Source organism: Arvicanthis niloticus, chromosome 17 (assembly GCF_011762505.2).
Source record: "Arvicanthis niloticus isolate mArvNil1 chromosome 17, mArvNil1.pat.X, whole genome shotgun sequence".
Lineage (NCBI taxonomy): Eukaryota > Metazoa > Chordata > Mammalia > Rodentia > Muridae > Arvicanthis > Arvicanthis niloticus.
In genome coordinates this window covers 40,823,245-40,845,292 of record NC_047674.1, presented here as the reverse complement: position 1 = coordinate 40,845,292, position 22,048 = coordinate 40,823,245, and the positions used below count along the sequence as shown (strand labels likewise).

General features: G+C 37.4%; 1 protein-coding gene across 3 annotated transcripts in view; it reads right to left on the bottom strand.

Moving 5' to 3' along the window:
- Adgrb3 (adhesion G protein-coupled receptor B3) overlaps positions 1 to 22,048 on the bottom strand; it is a 676,641-nt gene that overhangs the window by 349,273 nt on the left and 305,320 nt on the right. For all 3 annotated transcript variants that reach the window (XM_076915135.1, XM_034521545.2, XM_076915134.1), the window contains exon 10: positions 16,879 to 17,073. In XM_076915135.1, coding sequence (XP_076771250.1) covers positions 16,879 to 17,073 — 195 coding nt within the window. The remainder of the gene's footprint in view (positions 1 to 16,878; positions 17,074 to 22,048) is intronic.

Genomic DNA, 22,048 nt, shown 5'->3' with positions numbered 1-22,048 from the left:
TTAAGTCATGGATCCTAAACTCTAGTTAGTGAAGAAAGTCAGTAAGTAAATATGTTTCATATGATGATTTTAGAGTTGGAGTTGTTTTAGTTTGAATGTGAATGCCAATGATAGGCTAATGTGTTTTAACATTTACTCTCCAGCTAATGGCACTGTTTGGGAAGGTTGGGGGAACCTATAGAAAGCAGCGTCTCACTGAATAAAGTGGGTCATTGGGCATAGGTCTTGAGGCTTTCTCTTCATGCTCTGCTTCCTGAGCGGGAATGCAGTGTGACTAGACAGTTTCCTGCCTCTTCCACCAAGGAGTCCTTGGAAGCTGCCATATCTTCCATGCCATGAGGGATTACATATCTCTGGAGCTATAAGCTATAATAAACCTTGTCTCGTTTACTTGGATTTTTATCAGGTTATTTTATTACAGCAATAGAAGAGTCACTAAGTCAGGTCAATGAACCAGTGGTCAAGTGTTTGCTTGCCATCTCCAAAGCCCTGGCTCCAGTGCTCAACAGTAAAAAAAAAACCAAGTTAAACAACTTCAGATGGTGATAGTAACTGGTTGGATGATGCTGATGAGATGTGAGGGCACTTTGAGAGGATACCTTCAGGTGGTAATGGAGAATGGCTCCTACTGTTTCAAAGGGATTCAGACACTTATAAAAGATACTTCAGGCAGAACATTGCTACCTGCCCCCTCTGCCATGTGAGGGCACAGCATTCCTCCCTTTAGGAGAATGTAATAATGAGGGCCCATCTTCGAAGACAGACCAATCCTCACAAGCCTTGTGAACTTCATGTGAGTCATCTTTGACTTAGCTTCTAGGCTTAGAAGAAAAAGAATTGCATGGTATCTTTTTTTTTCCTTCCCTAGTTTGTGCAATGATATAAATGGACTAAGGGAGATTAAAATGTAGGAAATTATAGAAGAGACATGGAAGGCAGAGTGAACAGAGAGGGAGGATGGACAAGTGGAGGGTGGATTGAGCAAGGAAAGAGGAGGAGAGAGAGAGAAAAAAAAATCTCAGATAGCCAGATGTGAACAGGTGGATAAGAATGAGTTTGAAGAAAATGAAACACTGTGTGAGAGAGAAAGAGACAAATGGGGGTGTATTATTGGCTAGTCATGACCAAAACCTATTCCGTATGTGATATGGAAGCTGAGACCATAGTGATTGAGAGACAGCCCCAAAATGATAATTTATCCCTGTAAAAATAAGTGAGAAGATGATAGAGTCTGTGACTAAAACCTATCTAAACAAAGTTCAGAAACAGAAAGAATGATATAATAATTCTAAACTGATCTCGAATAGGCTGGATAGGGTAGACAAAAGTCTGGTAAAACAGAGCTGCCAACTTGCAATGGTTATGCAGCGGGTTTAGTTAAAAATAAAAGTCTGCTTTTGGATGCTGTGAAGCGAAAGTAAAACCAGAGATCATAAAAATAGTTTCAGTTGTGAACAGTAGAGATGGCGGTAGCTTGGTTCACAGATGCAACATGCATGATAGCTGATTGTACAGGTGAGAAAGCAGAGAATCCAATAGGCATTTTGGTTTCTGGCTCAGGATGTCTAGAATTACAGTGCAGACACATATGTTACATCTAACGGGAGAAATAGCAGCACTGGAGAGAGAAAGAGAGATAGAGATGGAGATAGAGATAGATCGATAGATAGATAGATAGATAGATAGATAGATAGATAGATAGAGAGGGGAGGGAGGGGAAGGAAGGAAAGAAGCAATGAAGCAAGCAGGCTTAATGTTGATATATTTGAGCACTGAGAATCTACAATTCAGCCAAGTGAAGAGGCCCAGGAGACAGGTTTGACTTAAGTCTAAATCTCAAAAGACAAAATTAATGCGAATAATTAATCATAGCTGAAAACAGGAGCCCTTTGGGATAAAGACGATGAATACCAAGAATAGAGTTGAATAGGTAAAGTCAAGGTTAAGCACTGGAGGTGAGCCTACTCGGAAGAATAAGAAATGAGACAGGGAAGAGAGGACGGGAGACAAGAATGACAGGTGATAGAATAAAACACACTTGGAAGTTATTCCAGGGGTGAAATTAATTCCAAGGCATACAGACTGTTCTTCAGCTCAGCACACACCCAAAGGCAACTCAAGATACAGCACCATAGAATTAATTTTTAAAAACGTGGGTACTGATGGTTAATTAAGCACATGCATAACACCTGTGAACACAGCCACACTATAGACTATGACACGGACTTCCTTTGTGATGTGGGAAACTATCTCGGTCTCTATTCTGGGAATGATGTAGAAAAAGTTGCTTCCAGCCAACACTGCTGTATGAACCAATTTGAGTTTGTTCTCACATATGAGTTTTAACGTGAACATCCCTTTAAGTGTGTCTTGAACTATGTATGTACATTTTACAACAGTTGAGTAAGCAAAATAATTTAGAATTGACCAAGCTCCCCCCCACACACAAAAAATCCAAATGTGTATTAGTGTTTTATCCAGAATATCTATCCAATCAGCATATCTACTGGCTTTGGGCAAGTAAAATCAATCAGGGAGTCAGAAAGACTGGAGATTATTCCAAATCATCCTATTGTAGCATCAGAATATGGATCATATGATTCAGGTTAAGAAAATAAGCACATGAAAACCCAGATGAGAGGCTGGGCTCCTCTGAGTGCATAGGGTACCTAGCTTTAGGATCTAGCCCTTCCAGAATGTCCTAACCTGATAGTTGTGAACACAATTCTCCAATATCAGGCATAGCTGCCCCTGCTGGACCACATCAATTCCACAGACCTGGAATACTTTGAGAGCAGACTGTTGACATCACTCTCTCAATATGCTCTTGTTTAGAGGAAAACAACGAAGTCTTGAGTGACACATTTTGTTTTTCCTTGCTCTTCTTTTAGCCACAACTTCACAGAAACTCTGACTCATTTTGAAAATAGCAAACTAGCAGAAGGATGTTGCTCTAGGAGCCACTGGCAGTGTTTCAAGCTATTGTTTTGCTCTGCTATGAAGCAATGAAGTTTGACCTGTAGGGGTTCTTCAGTAGCTTCAATAGACAATATGTAGATGATGCTACCAGTTCTTTGGGATAAGTTTTGGACCAAAAGTTCCAAGAAGTGGTCGCATAGTGATACCACATTTGAGATACTGGAGACTGGATGAAGAGTACTGAAAGAAGGGAATATTCAGTCCTTGGGGTTTTCAGGCTTATGCTTGATCCTGCTTTTCCAGTCTTTATTTTAAAATGAAGAGTAAAGAAGTTAGTGATGCTTACATGTCTAAATATAGTATGTTTATTATCACCTGTAGGCAGTGGGACAGAACAATCAATAGAAATTGTCAATACTCAATATGGAAAAAAGTTACCAAATCAGGACATGAAAGCATTCTTAAGTAAGGAATGTTGGGGAGCCTGGGACAATCCCAGTAACCAGGCACCAACTAGAGAGTGATGCAAGATGGTAAGAACACATATAAAAACCCTGTCACACTGAGGGTTCAGGGAAGCCTAGCCACAGTCATGCAATGTGTGTCATACATTAAACAAGCTTCACTCCTCTCACTGCAGAAAGATTGAAACCTGGAAGATAGTAGAAGTCACATATGTGACCTGACTTTCTTCTGACACCCGATGCCAAAGGAGTCTAGCAGTCAAGAATGAAGAACTGAATAAAGCTCAGCTCTAACTGCAACACATAAACCTTCTGCCTAAGGCTAAGGAGTCATGGCAGGAAACAGGCAAGAAAGACTGCAAGTGCCAGAGACAGTAGATGACTATAAGAAATCAGTGCACTCCAGACATATGGGGGCAGCTGTACATAGGAACCCATAGCAGTTGTAACAGTATGCATGAGAGCTGTGCAACCTCCAACCAGCCAAAATGTCAGCAAGAACAGGGGCCGTGGGTATGAATTCCCAAATATAGCCAAGTTGTTATTGGCAAGTGTTAGCTTCTGGGAGGAAGATTTGTTTTTTCAAAGAGTGTAGCCCTTGGTAAGTCAACATGCACTCCACGAAGAGGCCATACATCCAAGGATATTTGGGCAGTATACATTCATTTTGATGGGTTAAAATAAGGCACAAACTTGGAAGAGTGTAGGGATCTGGGAAGTAGTGGGGAAGGAATGAATGTGATCAAAACACACTGTATGGAAATTCCCAAAAATCTAATAAAAATATTTTAAATGGTGAGTTCAGCAGCTTGGCTCAGAAAACATACTTTGGGAACCATTAAAAGATCTGAGATTCCTCTTCAGGACTATGCCATGGAAAACGAAAGTGATACCAGGTCAGGTCAGGAAAATGATAATTTGTTCTGAGATTCTTGTTCTGGGTCACGTTTTTTTTTTTTTGGTTTGTTTTTTTTTTTTTTTTTTTTTTTTTTTTTCAGGCATAGTATAAGTATAGTCTTATACTAGACTATGAATACCAGCTTGCCTATTGTTTTATAGTACATTAATTCTTGGTTATGCCAGGGCTCACCTTATTTGAGCCTTTCTCTGTCTTTTGTTATCATGAATATTCCTCTACTAAACATGCTATGGTGCTTCTGTTCTTTCCCATATTACACCTTTAGGGAAGCTATTGCTAATGCTGCATATTATCCTTGAAGTCGGATATAACTGAGGTTAGGTGGGTGGAATGACAATCTTCAGGAAAGACAAGTGACAAAACTATTCAGGACGAAATCCTTGGATCATATCAAATCTATTTTCTATCGGGATCCAGTTCTGATTTTTCTCTTTTGTCTTCTGTAACTAGCATGTATATGTTCTCATTGTAATCTTACCACTCTTACTTGTTTTTTGCCACTACTTAAGGCTGGGAGATCTATCTATCTATCTATCTATCTATCTATCTATCTATCTATCTATCTATCTAATCTTCAGAGACTTTGCCAGATTTAGAGGACTAGTTTTTCCAGTTCTCTGCCACTAGGGGGCTGCAATCTATGCAAATAATGCTACTAGTATTTCATAATCCAGTACCTAAACATTTGCTCTGTTCACAAATTATCTATGGAACTTTCTCTGTATTATACTGCTGTTCACATATTAACCGAATTCCTTCTCTGCCTAGCAAAGATGGCACCTATTTACCAATCTGCTCAGATCTTTTTACCTTGGCAGGAGTGCTAAAGGTACTTAATGGCACAACTGAGATTAATTTTAAGGATAGCCATGACAATCCAATTTTAAATAGTCTTTACTCTATCATATCTTACAAACAGTCTATCCAACTCATTTAAACAAATCAGGGAATATCCAAGAAAATATCAAAAGCTAATGTAATCAAAACTGTGGCTTTTGGATACTTCTTCAGGTGCTTCCTTTTCTATTCTTAATTCTTCTGCTTACCAATGGTCCTTTCTTCTTCATAAATTGATTCTTAAGTTTATGTATCTGACTCCGACTCAAAGGCAACCTTTTGATTACTCACCATTGAGTTAGAAGATACTCCAATTTTACAGTGCCCCAATCTAACAACAGACAACCAAAGAGAGATTTTTGATGTCTCTAAATTCTAATAACTTTTATATAAAAATAAAGATTGAAATGTCAGCGAATGCAGACCTCTGAGTTAAGCAGGACCTAAACAAAGAAGGTTGTAAGCAAGGAAAGAATATACTCGGGCTTGAGGCCACTGAAGGGTGAGACACAGCCTGACTACTGTCTCATACTATATAAAGGTTACCAAGCCCCATTTTCCTACCCAAACAAAGAATGGCCCCTGTCACATAGTATAAGTCATGTATACTGCATTAGGTCATAGATTAACTAGGCCCAATACCTCTTGGAACAAGACTTCCCTTACCATCATAACCTTTAAGAAGATGACATCTTACTCTCTCTTAGGGTCCTGAATCTCTGCCCTGACCCATCATACCTCTGCTGCCTTTTAAACAAATCTTGTCTGGAGGACATTTTAACATAGTACTTATTTATCAAACATCCCCCTTTTCTCCCTAAATTTTAAGGAGAGAAAAGTGAAGAACAGTCCTTCAAATTTGGATAGTCCTTGCCAAGACCCTTAAGGCCCACTCTTGTTAGAGAAGTAGGGTACAACACAGATTACCCTATGCTGGGTGACAGGCAGCCAATGTGCAACTCATCATAGAAGAAGCTGCTTGGCTCACAGCTCGAACTAAAGTCCAATATACATTATAAAATATATAATATACATAGTATGATCCTTTGTTCTGGGGTCAATTGTTCCTCTTCCTTGGGATTAATATGTTGAAGCCCTAATACTTGATATTCATATGTGGGATTATTTAGAAATATTTCTACCAAAGAAGGACTCAAAAACATAAAAACAAATAGTCAAAACAAATACCAAATACAAATAGTGATCATTGTAGGTCCAAGTCCAATGTGACTGGCATTTTTATAAAAAGAGTAAGAATACAGAGATAGTAAGATGCCTCTGCAGAGAGAAAAGACAAACCGTTAAAAGATGCTGACTGAAGGATGTCATTTACAAGATAAAATAATTCAGAAAAACTGAATCTTTGGTCAACTCCTTCCTGTGAACCTGCGATACATTTCTAGATCATTTGTTCTGGTAACCCTACCAAAGAAATACAGACTTCAATAATAAACAAAATAAAATAAAACATAATAAAAAATAAACAAAATAAAACAAAAACAAAATAAAAACAAAACAAAAGACCCAAACTTTGATAGTGAGTGGAACCTCAAGAGAAAGCCATACAAATCTTAACATTTCCTTAATTCTTAGGAAACTTCTGAAAGAGTAAAATTATGACAAGTTTTATTGTACTTTAAAAAAACTCAATAAGTATTATTAGTTATCCACAAAGAAGAAAGAAATTGAGGTAGCAAGATAGCTCAGTTGAGTTAAAGCTTTTTCCATGAAGGCCCAGAAGACCAAGTTTGATCAGTAGGATCTACAGGCTAAATGGAGAAAATCGACTCTTACATATACTCCCCTACACACACACACACACACACACACACACACACACACACACACACACTCACTCACAGTTAAACAGAAGGAAAAGAAGATGTCTGTGTGTGGAGGGTAGCACCCTCTTGGCAAGAGAGAGAAAGTATGGGATGAGGAACTGTGGGAAGGGAGACTGTTGGGAGCCACTTTGCCTGCTACTGGGAAAGCCTGTCAGGCAGAGTCAATTCAGGCCAGGGTCTACTGGCAGATTTCCTGGCCTGATGACGCATAGAATGATAAGAGGGGCTGAATGCTTTAATTAATTCTTGGAGAAAGGAACAGGGAGGAATAGAAAGACCTCTGGATGGGCACAGATATCAAATGTACATCAGCCATTGTCTCTGCTGGACCAGTACAGGGACTGAGAAGGGAACGGGACAATGATCAGAATGTAAATAGATAACACAATCAAAAAACAATTTTGGAAAATGAAATCACATAATTCTAAAGAAAATGCACGGAATTGGATTCATATGCTAAGCAAAATAAGCCAGATTTGGAAAGACTGAATTCCAAGTCTTCTCTTGCATGTGAAATCTAGACCAGATTAAAAAAAGAATATTAGAAGTGAATACTTGGGAATAGGAAGTGAACTAAGGAGAGAAGAGAGAAGAAATGGAAATACGAAGGTCAATGTTATACATTGTATGCATTTCTGAAATGTCCCAATAAATTCCATTGATTTTCAAAGTTAATATGAAATTAATATAATTATTTCAATAACTACCTGGCATTGACTAGCTGATAGATTGCACTGTAGACAATCAACACTCAGCTGCTTTCTTTTCCTTCCCACTTGAACTTGAGAACCTGTTACTTCCTCTCAGCCAGAAATGACAAGTGTCACTAGACATATATGCCATTCAGGACAGATCCCTCTCTCATGGTCATCTCTGGACCTTTCTCCTCTTACATGTTTCTCTCATAATATTAGAAAGGGAAATGCCGTAACAGGTCCTTAAGATTTAAATTATCATAGAAGAAGGTGGAAGTTTCAGGGCCTAAATGATGCTCATTAAGACAACTCTACTTCCTGTGTTCAAAAATATATAATCAGCCTTTGGCCATGGGCAAAGACATGGCATTCTGGTCTGCTCCAAAGACTAGAAGATTCTGTCGTCTCATTCTTTGAGACGATTTATCTGAAGGCTTGTGAAGGTAAGAGTGAAATAATTATCTCCTTAATGAGATAATATAATGCCTCTAAACCGAAAACCCTCCCATACATGATCACTCATCAGTGTTTTCAATGTCCATGTAACAGAAGAATCTAAAATTTATAGGAAAACAAATTAAGATAAACATATACAAAAGAATGTCATGCATTGCCAATTTTTTTCTTTCCTGCGCTTTGAAATGTATTATACAAATTGCCCCAACAATTCCTCTTCCTCTATTTTACCTAGTCATCTGGGGCAACCTACTCTTACCATGTGCCACATCCTTCCACCTCCTCTTACCTTTTGTACTTGGCAAAATAGTACATGAACAATACTCAACAAGCCTGAAGAGGAATTCCAAAGAAAAATCCAGAGAAAGTCCCTGCCCAACAATTCAAAGAATTTATAGGAGACTGAGAAACTTCAAACAATGAAATCAATTTCTCCACAGACTGAAGCCTTCTCCCCTTTGCATCTTAAAAATTCCTGAGGCTCTTCCTCTTTTGCATAATAAAGTTTTTTTTTTTTTTGGTGAGGCAAATAGTCTTTTCTATTTCTTCAAACCCATACATGAATAAAACTTTTTATAACCATTCTTTAATAAATCTATCTGTTCTGCCCATCTTTTAGTAGAAACATCAAGGTTTGGTAACAATGAAAAGTTGTTTGATTTCATTTAAATCAGAATCTCTATTTCTAATACATCTCTTTAGTTAATGGATTATGCATTTTTCTCAGCAACTATGAAATAGATTTCCCCAGCACAAGTGATATGTCAAAGACCAGATAAAAAACTTTCATGATTTTTTTCTTAATAACATAGAGAAGAAAATAGCATCATGTAATAATATAGTGAGGTGAATATCACTTTAAAAATTGAATATTTTGCAGGGCAGTGGTGGTGCACGCCTTTAATCCCAGCACTTGGGAGGCAGAGGCAGGCAGATTTCTGAGTTCGAGGCCAGCCTGGTCTACAGAGTGAGTTCCAGGACAGTCAGGGCTATACAGAGAAACCTTATCTCGAAAAAAAATTTGAATATTTTATTAACTGTTTCTGTAAGTTGTGTGTCTTAGGATGAGCCAAGGAGGGGTGGATAAAACATTACAAAATACTGACTTTAGCTGAAATATCCAACAAAAAGGAGATAGAACCTGTAGAGACCACCTCCAGTAGATAGGTATGGCCCCCTGTTGAGGGATGGAACTACCAACGTATCTCAAAATTTTTAACCAGAAATGTTCCTGTCCAAAGGAAAGACAGGGACAAAAATTGGAACAGAAACTGAAGGAAAGGCCATCCGGAGACTGCCCCACCAAGGGATCCCTCCCATCTGCAGACACAAACCCTGACACTATTGCTGACAAAAGCCTGGTATGGCTGTTCCCTGAGAGGTTCTACCAGCACCTGACCAATACAAATACAGATAGTCATAGCCAGCCATTGGACTGAGGACCCCAATGGAAGAGGTAGGGGAAGAACTGAAGAAGCTGAAGGGGATGATAAGCCCATAAGAAGAACAACAGTATCAACTAATGGGATCACCCAGAACTCCCAGAAACTAAACCACAAACCAAAGACTATACATGGAGGGATCCATGGCTCCAGATACATATGTAGCAAAGTATGATCTTATTTGACATCAATGGGAGGGGAGGGAGGCTTGATGCCTCAACATAGGAGGATGATAGAGCTGTGAGACCGAAGTTGGTGATTAGGTGGAGGAGCAACCTCTTTGAGGCAAAGGTGAGGAGGGAGAGGGGGAGTGAGATGGATGGTTGTGGAGGGGTAACCAGGCAGGGGGACATCATTTGAAATGTAAAGAATAAAATGAGTACTAAAAAAAAAGAAGAAGAGAAAATCTTGAGTGTTACCAAGACTTATTTAGCACCCAAAGATCAGGAGGAAAGGCTAGCCCTAACAATCAAATAAAATTGGTGATGATGAGATAGGACGGATGAGTCCCTGGTAAATGACAGTATGCAGAGAATCTCAATAATTCCCTTTTCATGCTTGTGATTTGAATGATAATGGCTTCTGTAGTGAGAATTTTGATTTCTTTATAAAACACAGATGTTAAATAAATAAATAAATAAATAACCGCTGAAGCATTATAAGAATACTTCTTGATTTTAATTCCCAGGTGTGGGATATGGTGCTACACTTCAGATTTTCCACAGCAGTAGACAGTTTCTGCAAGTTGTGTGACCTTTGGAATTCTGGGGACTTTTCAGAGGGCATATAAATGCCAGGGCTGCGAGAGGTTGCTGTTGTCTTTGGTGGTGGTGGGTTATTGGTTGCTTACTATTGTTTGTGCTTTGTTAAATATTCCTGAGCAAAGATGAAAGAAGTTAGATATCTTAATGGCAAAAATCAATCTTGCTCCAAGGAACTCGTCACCCCTAACCAGCAGGAAGTAGTGTAAGGGTAACGTTGCTCCTTTTTCTTCTCTATTCTTTTCTCCTTTCTTATCTAGCGTTTGGGAGGGATGTGGGAGAAAAGGAATGGAAAGGGTGAAAAACGGAAGAATCCACAAAGTAGCAAAAGACTGGTTATAAGTGGTTTTTAGACATGGGGCTAGGCAGAATGTGAAATTTTATTTAAAATGTCAGAGAGAATTTGACTCTGGCAGGAGTCAAAAGCATGGGTATGGCTCTTCGAGAAGCCACCAAAAAGTTTATTGCAACTGTTTCTACTGGGATATCTCCTGCTTTGTTCCCAGCGGGAATTTTCTGTTGTTCTTTCTTTCTTTCTTTCTTTCTTTCTTTCTTTCTTTCTTTCTTTCTTTCTTTCATTTTTCTTTTCCTTCTATTCTGTTTTATATATATATTGGTTGGGAAAATGCCTGAGCAGTTGGAAAATTACAGGTGGAAATGGAGGGAAAAAAGGAAGAAAGAGAGAGAGAGAGAGAGAGAGAGAGAGAGAGAGAGAAACAAAGAAAGAAACAAAGAAAGAAAACAGAAAACCCTCTCTGGGAGAAATCCAGAGACAAAGTTGATGAGTCCTGGAAGAGGTCTACCTCATTTATAAAGATTATAAAAGACTCTGGAGAAGGTTTACTGATACTTTTTTTTTTTAAAACAAAGTTTGGTCTCAGCTGTGAATAAAGCTGTATCAGACCGTGATGAAAGACAGGTGTTGATAGGGACCTTCACATATGAAAATGCAAATATCAAATATAAAAATGTTCTCAGGCCATTAAAGGCACAGGAGCTCAATTAACAGCTTAAAACAGAAGAGCTGGTGTGGTCTTGTCCATAATACTAATATTCATGTAAAATATTTACTTTTTATATGTGATGCTTCTCTCATGGTGTTTCAAATTCTTGACATTAAAATTAAAGGCTAGATATTATATATATATATATATATATATATATATATATATATATATATAAAATCTATATCTATCTATCTATCTATCTATCTATCTATCTATCTATCTATCTATCTATAGACGGTTGACCATAATATGCAGTTGCCAGGAGAAATAGCAATGAGAAGAAATGGTCATGCTTTGGAATTAACTCTATTGCTTGTTAAAAATAAGCACCCATTTTAATACAGTTTGGATTGATGTACCCAAGTGATAAGGAGACCCAGCAGTGGGTTACTTAAAAATTAACGGCAATTATAATATATACTTAAGATAACCAAACTATAAAGTTTGTCAGTCTCTGATTATCTTAATAAGATAGAGAGAAGTGCCATAATATTAAGGTGTAATAAGTGTAGGATTTCTACATTTTTCTTGATCTTACCTTTTTTGTCAAAGGCAGCAAACTATTTTTCCTGAATAATCAAAAGGACATTCATTCTAAAGACATTTTAAGGATGGTTGATGTGATAATAATAGTATTTTAAGCAATATTAATAAATGGGAATATTTTACTTCATAATTGTATTGATTCTTTAAAAAGAAATCAATATTCTGGTTTATGAAGTTGTTAAGCAACACATGAAAAACAATACTTTCCAAAAGTAAATGAAGGAGAGAGAGAGAGAGAGAGAGAGAGAGAGAGAGAGAGAGAGAGAGAGATGGCTCAGTGGTTAAACTAACTGGCTGAGTTTCCAGAGAGTCTGCAATTTTCAGCCCATATATAATATGGTTTATAACCATCCATAATTCCAGTTCTAGGGCATAATGTGCCTTCTCTCTTCTTCAGGAACTACAAACTCTTGATTCACAGGCCGACATGGAGGCAAAGCATGCCCCCACTCCCTACATACACACTTTAAAATGTGCAAAGACAAAATATCTTATTTACATTAAAATCAGCAAGTTTCTTGTGTGCTCATGGAAGAAGGCAACAATCATGATTTACATATTTCATATATTTAATGGTAAGTTAGTAGTTCCATAAATTTTTCATCAAAAATATTTTTTTGAACATTTTAGATACCGTGTTAAGGTTTGGTCTTTATCTAATGTAATTTTAAGCATGGGCTCTCAAGACAAGGTTGTCCCAGAGACAAGAAAGTCTGCATATAGGATGCTAAGTGACCATGCCCCCAAGTTATTTCTGATTAGTAAATAAAAATTCTACCAGCCACTACCTGGGCAGAAGAGACATAGGTGGGGTTTAGGTTTTGCAGGCTTCGGGTCTGAGGAGGACCACGAGGAATAAAAGTGCAGGAGGAGGAGGAAGGAGAAGCCACCATGGGTTAGGAGTCAAGAGAACTTAGCCCTGTAGGTTGGCCAGTTGGAATTAAGAGCAGCCTAGATGAAATATAGTAACAACTCATGGTTATGAATAGGAAAGTAGATTCTAATAGCATAGAGGGTAGTATCTTCTCAGCTTTAGTGCTAATTAAGGTTTATTGTAATATAAAGGTTGAGTGTGTTTTTATTTGGGAACTATATGATGTAAGGTAAAGTAGAAAATCCAGGTCTGGATTAAGTAATTTATACAACAATCCTGTATTTTCATTATTAAGCAAGCCAAGATACAAATTAAGAATATAATGTGCTCATGGGGTTTAGAAACTTAGATGAATGGACATTTCAATGGAGAGGTTTGCATCCCTCAGAAACCTGTGATCGATGATGGTGAGACTCTTTTTTTCAACACATCAAATCATTTTTTTGATTCATGTCAGCATTTCAAGCCATTTCAAATAAAATGTTCTACATTTAACTGTATTCAAAAGAATGTAACCTTTGTTTATATTTTAAACTAACCTGCCTTTCAACTTTCTTAGTTTTAGGGTTGTAGGAGGAGGAGATAAAAGTAACCCAAAAGCCATTATTTCATTAACTTAATTATTAGTTTTTGTTGTAACTACTTCAACAAATATTTGTTGTTTGTTTTATAGTCAGAAGTCTAAATGAAATTTACTTCAGGAGATGGACTGGGACACTGCTATGATCCAACAATTTTCTTACTTTTTGGCCCAGAAAATTCTCCATTGAGTGCCAAGATGTAATGAGATGCAGAGGAGAAGGTGTAGTGGATTTCTGAAACCCACAGGACTCAGACTCATTTGCAAGGTCAAGACAGACCAAGGCAGTGTGAAAGCAGAGGCAATCATGCCACAGAGCCAAGAACATTCAATACATCTGGGAGGCGTTAAGTGGTTAACTTGATTCAAATAGTGGTCTGTGTGCTAGAGCCCCCTTTGCCTGAATGGAATCAGCATGTAATGAACATCATCCATAGTTTACTAGACACCAAGGTACAAGGTTGTTACACCAAGGAGTCTGGAAGTCCTGCTGACATAACAAGAGCTGTTCTAGGATACTTAATAAGATGACGGCGTGCAACACAGGTCCAAATTTAGACTAAGATGAGGAGGAACAAAGGATACAGTCCATAAAAATAACTAGGCAGAGATGATTAGGGGCTGGCTTGCTGGCTTAGAATAACACTGGAGCTATCAGAGAAGGAATGGCTGAAAGAGGATTTGTAAGGCAGAGCCCCCAGTAATAAAAGATGAAGGAAATCTAGGCAATGTTGTAAATATTGCAAAGGAACAGTAATTTTATAATGAAGAGATGAAAATGCATGATCACTTACATTTCAGGGTAAAATTAGTTCATACTATTTTAAACCAGAAGTGCCATGCAGTCAAAATGCCCAGAAGATCTCAGGCATAGCAAGTTGAAGTTTACATAAACTTGCAGGGGATATTAAATACAGCCATCGACCTGAGTTTACAACAAAGCAAAGAAGACAGTGGGTATATGCAAATTATGTTATATTAGAGAATAAAAGAGGTATAACTATTCTGAAGTATTTGAGAAAACCAAAATTAATTTCTAATGGAATCAGGAGACTTGATAATCAGGCATTTGAAAAGGCTTGTAATTTTTGAGCAAGGATTGGGAGGGGTTAACCTATAAAAAGAGAAATCTAGAAGATGGTGGGGGGTATAGCAGGGAGCTGAAAAGATAACAGTAAAGACAATTAGATGGACAGATAGACAGACAGACAGACACACTTCTCGTTGTGGAGGAAGACACTAACGTGCTTAGCAGTTTGAATACTTGTAGAGAAATGAAGAGGGGAGGTAATACAGCATCATGTCTTAGACTACAGTAAAGAACACATGACCCAGCTTTATTTAACTGAAAACAACTAATTTCATGAGTAGACAGCTTGTTAAGTGTTGAATGACTGAGGTACTATGATAAGTAGCTTAATCAAAAAGTTTCCAGCATTCTTTTGGCACACGCCTTTCACCCCAGCAGTTGAGAGGCAGAAGTACACAAGTATCTGACTTCAATACTAGTCTGATGTTCCAGGCCAAGGAAGGATGCATAGTTAGACTGTGTCTCAAAAAAACCAAAATGAAAAAAAATCAAAGTATTTTTCTAATGTAACCTGTTACTCTTAATTTTTTGAACTGTAGCACTAAGAATTTCCAAGCCTCTTAATTTTTGACAGATTAGAGACTTTAATGTTGTGTTCTATGTGGTAAACTTTCTATGAACATACGTCTCACATTTTATAATATATTTTTACTATATTTGAGGTGAAGAACTTCAAACACTATCTTTTTGTGTCAGTACTAAATAGGAATTTTCAGATGGGTAAATGTGTATGTGGCTTACTTAATTTCTTAAAAGAATAGACTATTTTTTTTATAAGAAAAGCATTATCTTCAAAATACTCAAATGATTTTAATTTTCTATCCCAAAAATCTTCTATTATTGCCATTTGCAGGGAACTATGAAGTTGGCTTAGCCTAGCTACCTTGAAAGTCATGTCAGACGGTTTCAGATTTGAGTCCATAAATCCCTAGGGCACAATGTGCCTTCTGGTTCCTGACAGACTAATGTATTCTAAAGTGTTCAGGCCACTTTGTGTTTCTCTGTCTATTGTCATAGAAGTCAAGGAGGCACGAAAACTTGACAGAACAATTAATCTTTGATATTAATCTTGTATACTCTTTATAACTTGCAACCTTCATTGTATCCTGGGAACTATAACTGTATTCATCCTGGAAATTGAAATTATATTCAGTTTCTGATAAAGGTATAAAAAACATTGCTTTCATTAAATTGTCACAACCTCAGTTGTGTTATGGCCCTCCAACATGGCCTTATCTGATTCTTCCTGGCCATCTCAGGTGACCATGGCCCTGTAAGTAAGCACAAGTGCTTAGAGCCATTAAAATGGCAGATACTGGTGATACAGGATGGATGATTTTGTTATACATAAACTTTTGTCTGTCTAGTGAACCAGCTAAGTAATATACCTGAATACAGATCAATACATTGGTGTTTTAATGGATGGCTCTATCACTCAAACAACCTTTCCTTGCGTACTCCATAGTTAATTAGGGCAAAACCTAAAAACCACTCCCTGCCCCCCCCCAAAAAAATCCAAAGAATAACACCCCCTTCCTCGAAAAATACCTCTTCATTTTCCAAGTGAAATACAACCAAACTCACAGATAAGGAGTAGAAGGTACAAGACTAATACTTAGTCTGACAACTCTTGCAAACCTTTTATTTTAATGAACTCTTTCAGAGGTAGCAGAATTGTATTTTTTTCTGGAAATTCAGAGATCAACATAGCAGGAGTACATTTTAGTCCACAGCAGAAAAGGAGTTAATCTGAAGTACGCACTGGCCCTGCATTTAAAATGCTGTTTGCCATGTTTTGTTTTTATGGATGAGTACTTTGGCTCTGTTATGGAGGGAAATGATGTTGCTTTAAAATCTTCCATGACAAGGTTAAAAGGGCTGTGAGGAGCTACTGAGTTTTGTATTTTCCCATCTAAAATAATTCTCTATGTGCCTTGTTCTTTCAGGAAATACTTCTCAATGCTAAATATGCTTTCTGTGTTTCAAATAAAACAGTCCCCAAACAGATGCTACATTATATCTTCTTTGCATCCCATAGTAAATATGCTTTCATTATACCTAATGTACTTTTAATAATCTCCTATGCAATATGATGGTATTAAATGTGGGAATATAATGTACGTGATACCACCTTGAATTTTCAAGAATACTTTTTATCCGAAGGCTCACAGCACCTTCACACATATGTCCATTTGGTCTTTCCTTGAGCTTTAATGTGAGTATTTTATGTCTCGGATACCAAGGTACAGCATTGTTAAGGGAATTGAGTTCCCTGACAGAGTCCACATTATACACAGTAAAGATGTTTCTATGAAGCCATGAACATTCCTTCCCTCCAGCCCAGCTGCCTCCAAGGAGAGTGCACTGGTGTCTAGGGTGGGGGTGGGGAGAAAATGATAATCCCATTTATACTGATCTTGTCCTTCAGGCTTCCTCTCCCTTACCTGGACACCATCAGATGCAGGGATGTAACTTGCCCTTTTAAACGTGTCTGTCACATTTCTCAGGATTTCCACAGACACCAGAAGGTCACCTGCATAGAAATTTTTCCTCTGGGTTAAATCCAATAGTGTCTTGGTGACCTGGGACATTCCATCACCTGCCAGCATCCGCTGCCCCTTCGCAAGGTGCTCCTTAATCTGTTATAGTCAAAAGAACAGAAAACACATCAGAATCTCCATTACTATTTCTTCTGTACGTATCTTCTCCAAGCACTACATTTACACTGTTCCGTAAACTTTAAAATAATCTTGTGACACTCAGGATTTAAAAACAGTAAATTTTATATATCCTACAATTTAATGGGTTAACAACCCACCATGCAAGAACTACTCTAACATGAAAATTGTGTTTCTTTGTCAGAATTGACAGACTTCTTGCTTTCAATTAGGATACATATGCAATAAATACATTGGGGGAAAATATATTTTAGGAATAGAAAATTTTTGAAAATTATTTCTACTTGTAACAAACCTGAGAAGTTATTTCGGAGGACATGCTTAAAATCCTAGCAAGTGGGAGGTTGAGGGAGGATTGTGAATAAAGCCTAGCCTGGGCTACTTAGTGAGTTCCAGGGATGCTCAGGTGACGTAATGACCACATAAACATAAGAATACACAGACTTGTCACGGGACAATCTTCTCAGTTTAAGAAAAATCTGCAAATATTTGAGGATTATTATAGCACAATAGAAAGTTAAACAACTTTTGCTTTCTTTTTAAAAAAATAATGTCATAACAAACAAAATAAAATAATAAAAGGCAAAACAAAACAAAAGTGCTCAGTAGTAGAAAGAACTTTGGAGATGTGTAATTTCAGTTAGTTTGATGGCTGAAGAATTCTTCATGTGCTACTGATCTTATGGTGCAAGAAGAGATAAGCTGTGTACACTATATAATAGTGGCAAAGTATGAAAGGGAGGGAGAGCAAACATTGAGAATGGGTAACCGTCACCATAACCATACTAAATCTGTAATTAAACTGACTTTAAAATGGCAAATAAGACAGCATGTACCAGAGAAATGTTAAAAAATATTATTAAATTGCATTAGTTGTGATTAACAATTTTTAATAACATGTCCCCCAAACCTTTAAAGTATGAATATCAAAGTATACTGATATCTTCTAAAAGCACAAGTTTTCTATTGTTACATTTTTAAAAAGTATTATTTTTTCTAATTCTGCATTGCTTAAAAGTATAAATTGTTTTTACTTATGTAATATATATACATATATATACTAAATATATATACTAATTTATATACTAATTATGTGTGCGTGTGCGTGTGTGTCTACCTACTCCTGTGGGATATACATGGATGCAAGGGAAAAACTTGGAGAAGTTGGTTATTGTCTTCCTCCTGTGGGAACCAGCAATCAAACTCAGGTCTTGAGACTTGGTAGCACACACATTAATCTCTGAGCCATCTTACCAGTCTTAACATCTGTTGGTTTGTATATGCTTGACCCAGGGAGAAGCACTATTAAAAGGTGTGGCCTTATTGGAGTAGGTGTGTCATTTCGGGGATGGGCTTAAATACCCTCAACCTAGCTGCCTGGAAGTCAGTATTCTGCTAGCTGCCTTCAGATGAAGATGTAAAGCTCTCAGCTCCTCCTGCATCATGCCTCCCTGGACTCTGCCATGCTCCCACCTTGATGATACTGGACTGAACCTCTGAATCTGTAAGCCAGCCCCAATTAAATATTGTTCTTATAATAGTTGCCTTGGTCATGGTGTCTGTTCACAGCAGTAAAACCCTAACTAAGACACATGGTATCATTGTTCTCATCTCTGCCTAGCTATATTCTCAGTGTCACTTCCTATGGCATGAAACTAATATGTTCAATTATAACACACACACACACACACAGAGAGAGAGAGAGAGAGAGAGAGAGAGAGAGAGAGAGAGAGAGAGAGAGAGAGAGAGAGAGAGAATTTAAGCCATCAGATGGACAATGTCCCTTGGACAGGTGTTCACTGGTATACCACAATGACAAACACCCATGATAATGAAATGTTCTGTTCCTAAACTACTGAGAGCTATTTTTGATTTTCCATTTTGGTCATATGTTGCATGCTTCCTGTTATTGTGTGTAGTCACACACACGTATTAGTATATTTAGCATATTCATTTTTATTTCTTCCTTTATCTCTTACAAAGCACCTGGATTCATTCCTTATGTTTCTAAATAGGCTAACAATGTTATTTTATACTCTATGCTGTGTCTGGAGAAGATGTGTTTGCCATAGATCTTACGGGTGTTTCCCCTCAAGAAGAAGCCTCACAAAATTAATCTGTTCCTTTAAGAACAAAGCATTCAGGCATGAATTCAGTTTTCAGTAAGACACAGTTATAGAAGGTACTGGGTGGACCATCCAATCAGAGCTGGGAAAGCCAGCCTTTCTCATCTGTATTAGCAACACTTCTAGCCTGAGTCAGTATTAAATTAGCATCATTGCCATCTGACAGCTGCTTAGCAGGCTTATGAGAACGAGAGGTGTTCGGTCCAGTTCTTAACAAGCAGTTGCTCAGATTATTCTAGCTCTCAGAATTGGCAATAATTAGCATCTTTTCTGACATTGTTACTAAAAAATCTCACGGCAAATACTTGGAATACTTTCATATTCCAGTGTAGACAATTCACAGCATTGACATTGATAATAAAACATGTTCAGGGAAGACTCGTTCTTTCCAGCACATGTTAAAGTGCAACATGCTTTCTAGTTTATTGACTGGGAGCACACAGTGCAATCATTCTTAGAAATCCTTCTATCTACTGAGTTTCCAGAATAGCTGCAGTTCTAAAACTTATCTTGTAATTGTAAGTCTGCCACTTGTTACTTAGGAGGATTGGAAAGATTTCTATTTTCTAGGGTTGTTTGATTTGTCTGTAAAACTGAGAGACAGCCCCATTGTGGTGACTGTGTTAATAGGTTGCACTTCTTTGGGATTTAATTTCCAATTCTCTTTGATTAGATAAGGCATACTGGTCTAGAACTGATCTGGTCTGTTACATCTAGTTCAGTAATTATTTCTTCCTCTGGCTTTAATTGGCTATTTATTCTAATTACTTATTACAGTGACAATATATCCTTTTATACCATACTTTGAATATAAAATCCCTCTTACCCACCCCTGCTCAAGTATGAGATGGTTCCTGGCTCATGCTGGGATTTTGAGAGGTACTGGGAGTTTTTAGAAGGTTTCAGAAGGCTCTGTGTAATGTGGTTTTAGAAATGTCCCTGAGAATGTGTTTGGAGAATTTCTTGTCACTGGCGTATTCCTGTCTGTATTCTTGAATTTCTATTTACCACAGGATGGGAAGACTTGCTGTGTCCCAAGTTCCCAGTCATAATTGTGACATTCATCTCTCGGCAATCATAACAGAACCACCATGGCCAGAAAATGTGAGCTAAGAAACTTTTTCCTCCTTCAAGATAATGCTCCTTCAGATATTTGCCATAGCAACAAAATGCTCGATAACGTATTAATAAATGTTATGCTTAACTTTTTACATTCTCTTCCATTGTTTAACCACATTTTCTATTTTTCTCTCATCTCTTCTTTTAGACAAATAGCCCCTTTCCCCCCATATATGCATCATTATCTCTCCTGACTTCTACATGTACTGAATTTTCACCCCTGGGTTGTAGCTAATATAATGGGCACTTCTTGTAAACCTGTGGAATGTTTCATTCTTTGATTTGTAAAGTATCTTGTGGACCAGTTGCAGGTGCGTTTCTCCAGCCAGGGAGTCCTCAGGCAGTTCCATGATCCTGTGTCAGTTCTTGCTGAGTATCAAGTTAATTCCATTCTTTCTTAGTTAAGGCTAGAACTTTCAAGTTTCTGAAATGTGATTTTTTTTCCTTTCCCTTCCCCAAAGTCTCTGAGTCACACAGTTCACATATATGCCCTAAGTCTGAGGGTTCACATAATTTTTCTTGCCTATCAGGCCAGGTTAGCAAAAGAGTATCTGATTATGCAGTATTCCTGGGAGAATTCCTTTCCTTCTGCAGAAGGTGACCTTGGAAGCAACTCCATGAGGAATTTTGAATCTTAGCTTCCAGCAATTGCCCAATTACAATTGGAATTGTAATTCCAGCAGTTACAGTTAACTCTGTAACTGGCCCTCTTTTGTTTTGTTTTTGTTTCAGTTTTTGCTTTTCCATTTCACTTTTTATATTACAGATTTTTCTCTTTTTACCTCAGCTATAATTTTGTTTGTGAGAATAACTAGTCTTCATTCAGCATAATCTCTGAAAGTCAGCTTTGTGTAACCCACAATTCCAAAATATCTGCTTATCTTCTAGTGACATCTTATCCAAACTATTTAGCACATCCATAAGAAATGACGTGAATCTTGTCTTTGCTTCCTGACTTACTACTCTCCTCCCTAATTTCAAATGCTGTTGCCAAATCTTCTGGATAAATTGTTAACATTTCTTTTCTGCTTCATGAAATGTGCTCAGATAAATGTAATCATGACATGATCTCTAATTTTATGCCTCCTGGAAGTAATCTTAATCTGCCTTACATCATTGTTATATTTTTGTATTATCTCATCCATTCTACTAGACTCTGAACTCCTGAAGGGCTTGGAGCACACGATCATCTTTGAGCACCTATAATCTCTGCTATGCAGTCTGTCACAAGGATGTACCTGTTCTATGTGCCTGCTAAACTGAAGTGAGACTAGAGAAAGATTTCCCTTTTCTCTGTACAACTGTGCTTCTTAAACATTTGCAGGTTAAAGGTGGCAGTTGATGACCATTCGATGCAAAGGAATATGTAGTACTGGAAAACTTTTACCTGACAAAATTGTCTTTTAGAAATAATATTCCCAAGAGAGGAACACACCAATTGATTATCCAATACCAAATGATTTAAAATATATATACATATAAGTGACATTAGACAAACTGAGCAGGTTGTATTTATGTAGTTAGACATACACACAAACATATATTTGGTTATATTTATGTATTTATGTATTTAGGCACACAATATGTAGTATATTTGTATATGTTTATATGTGTGCCTATGTGTGTATATATAACAAAAATTAATGAAAAAAGAGGCCATAAATTTGAAAGACATCAAGAAGTTGTACATG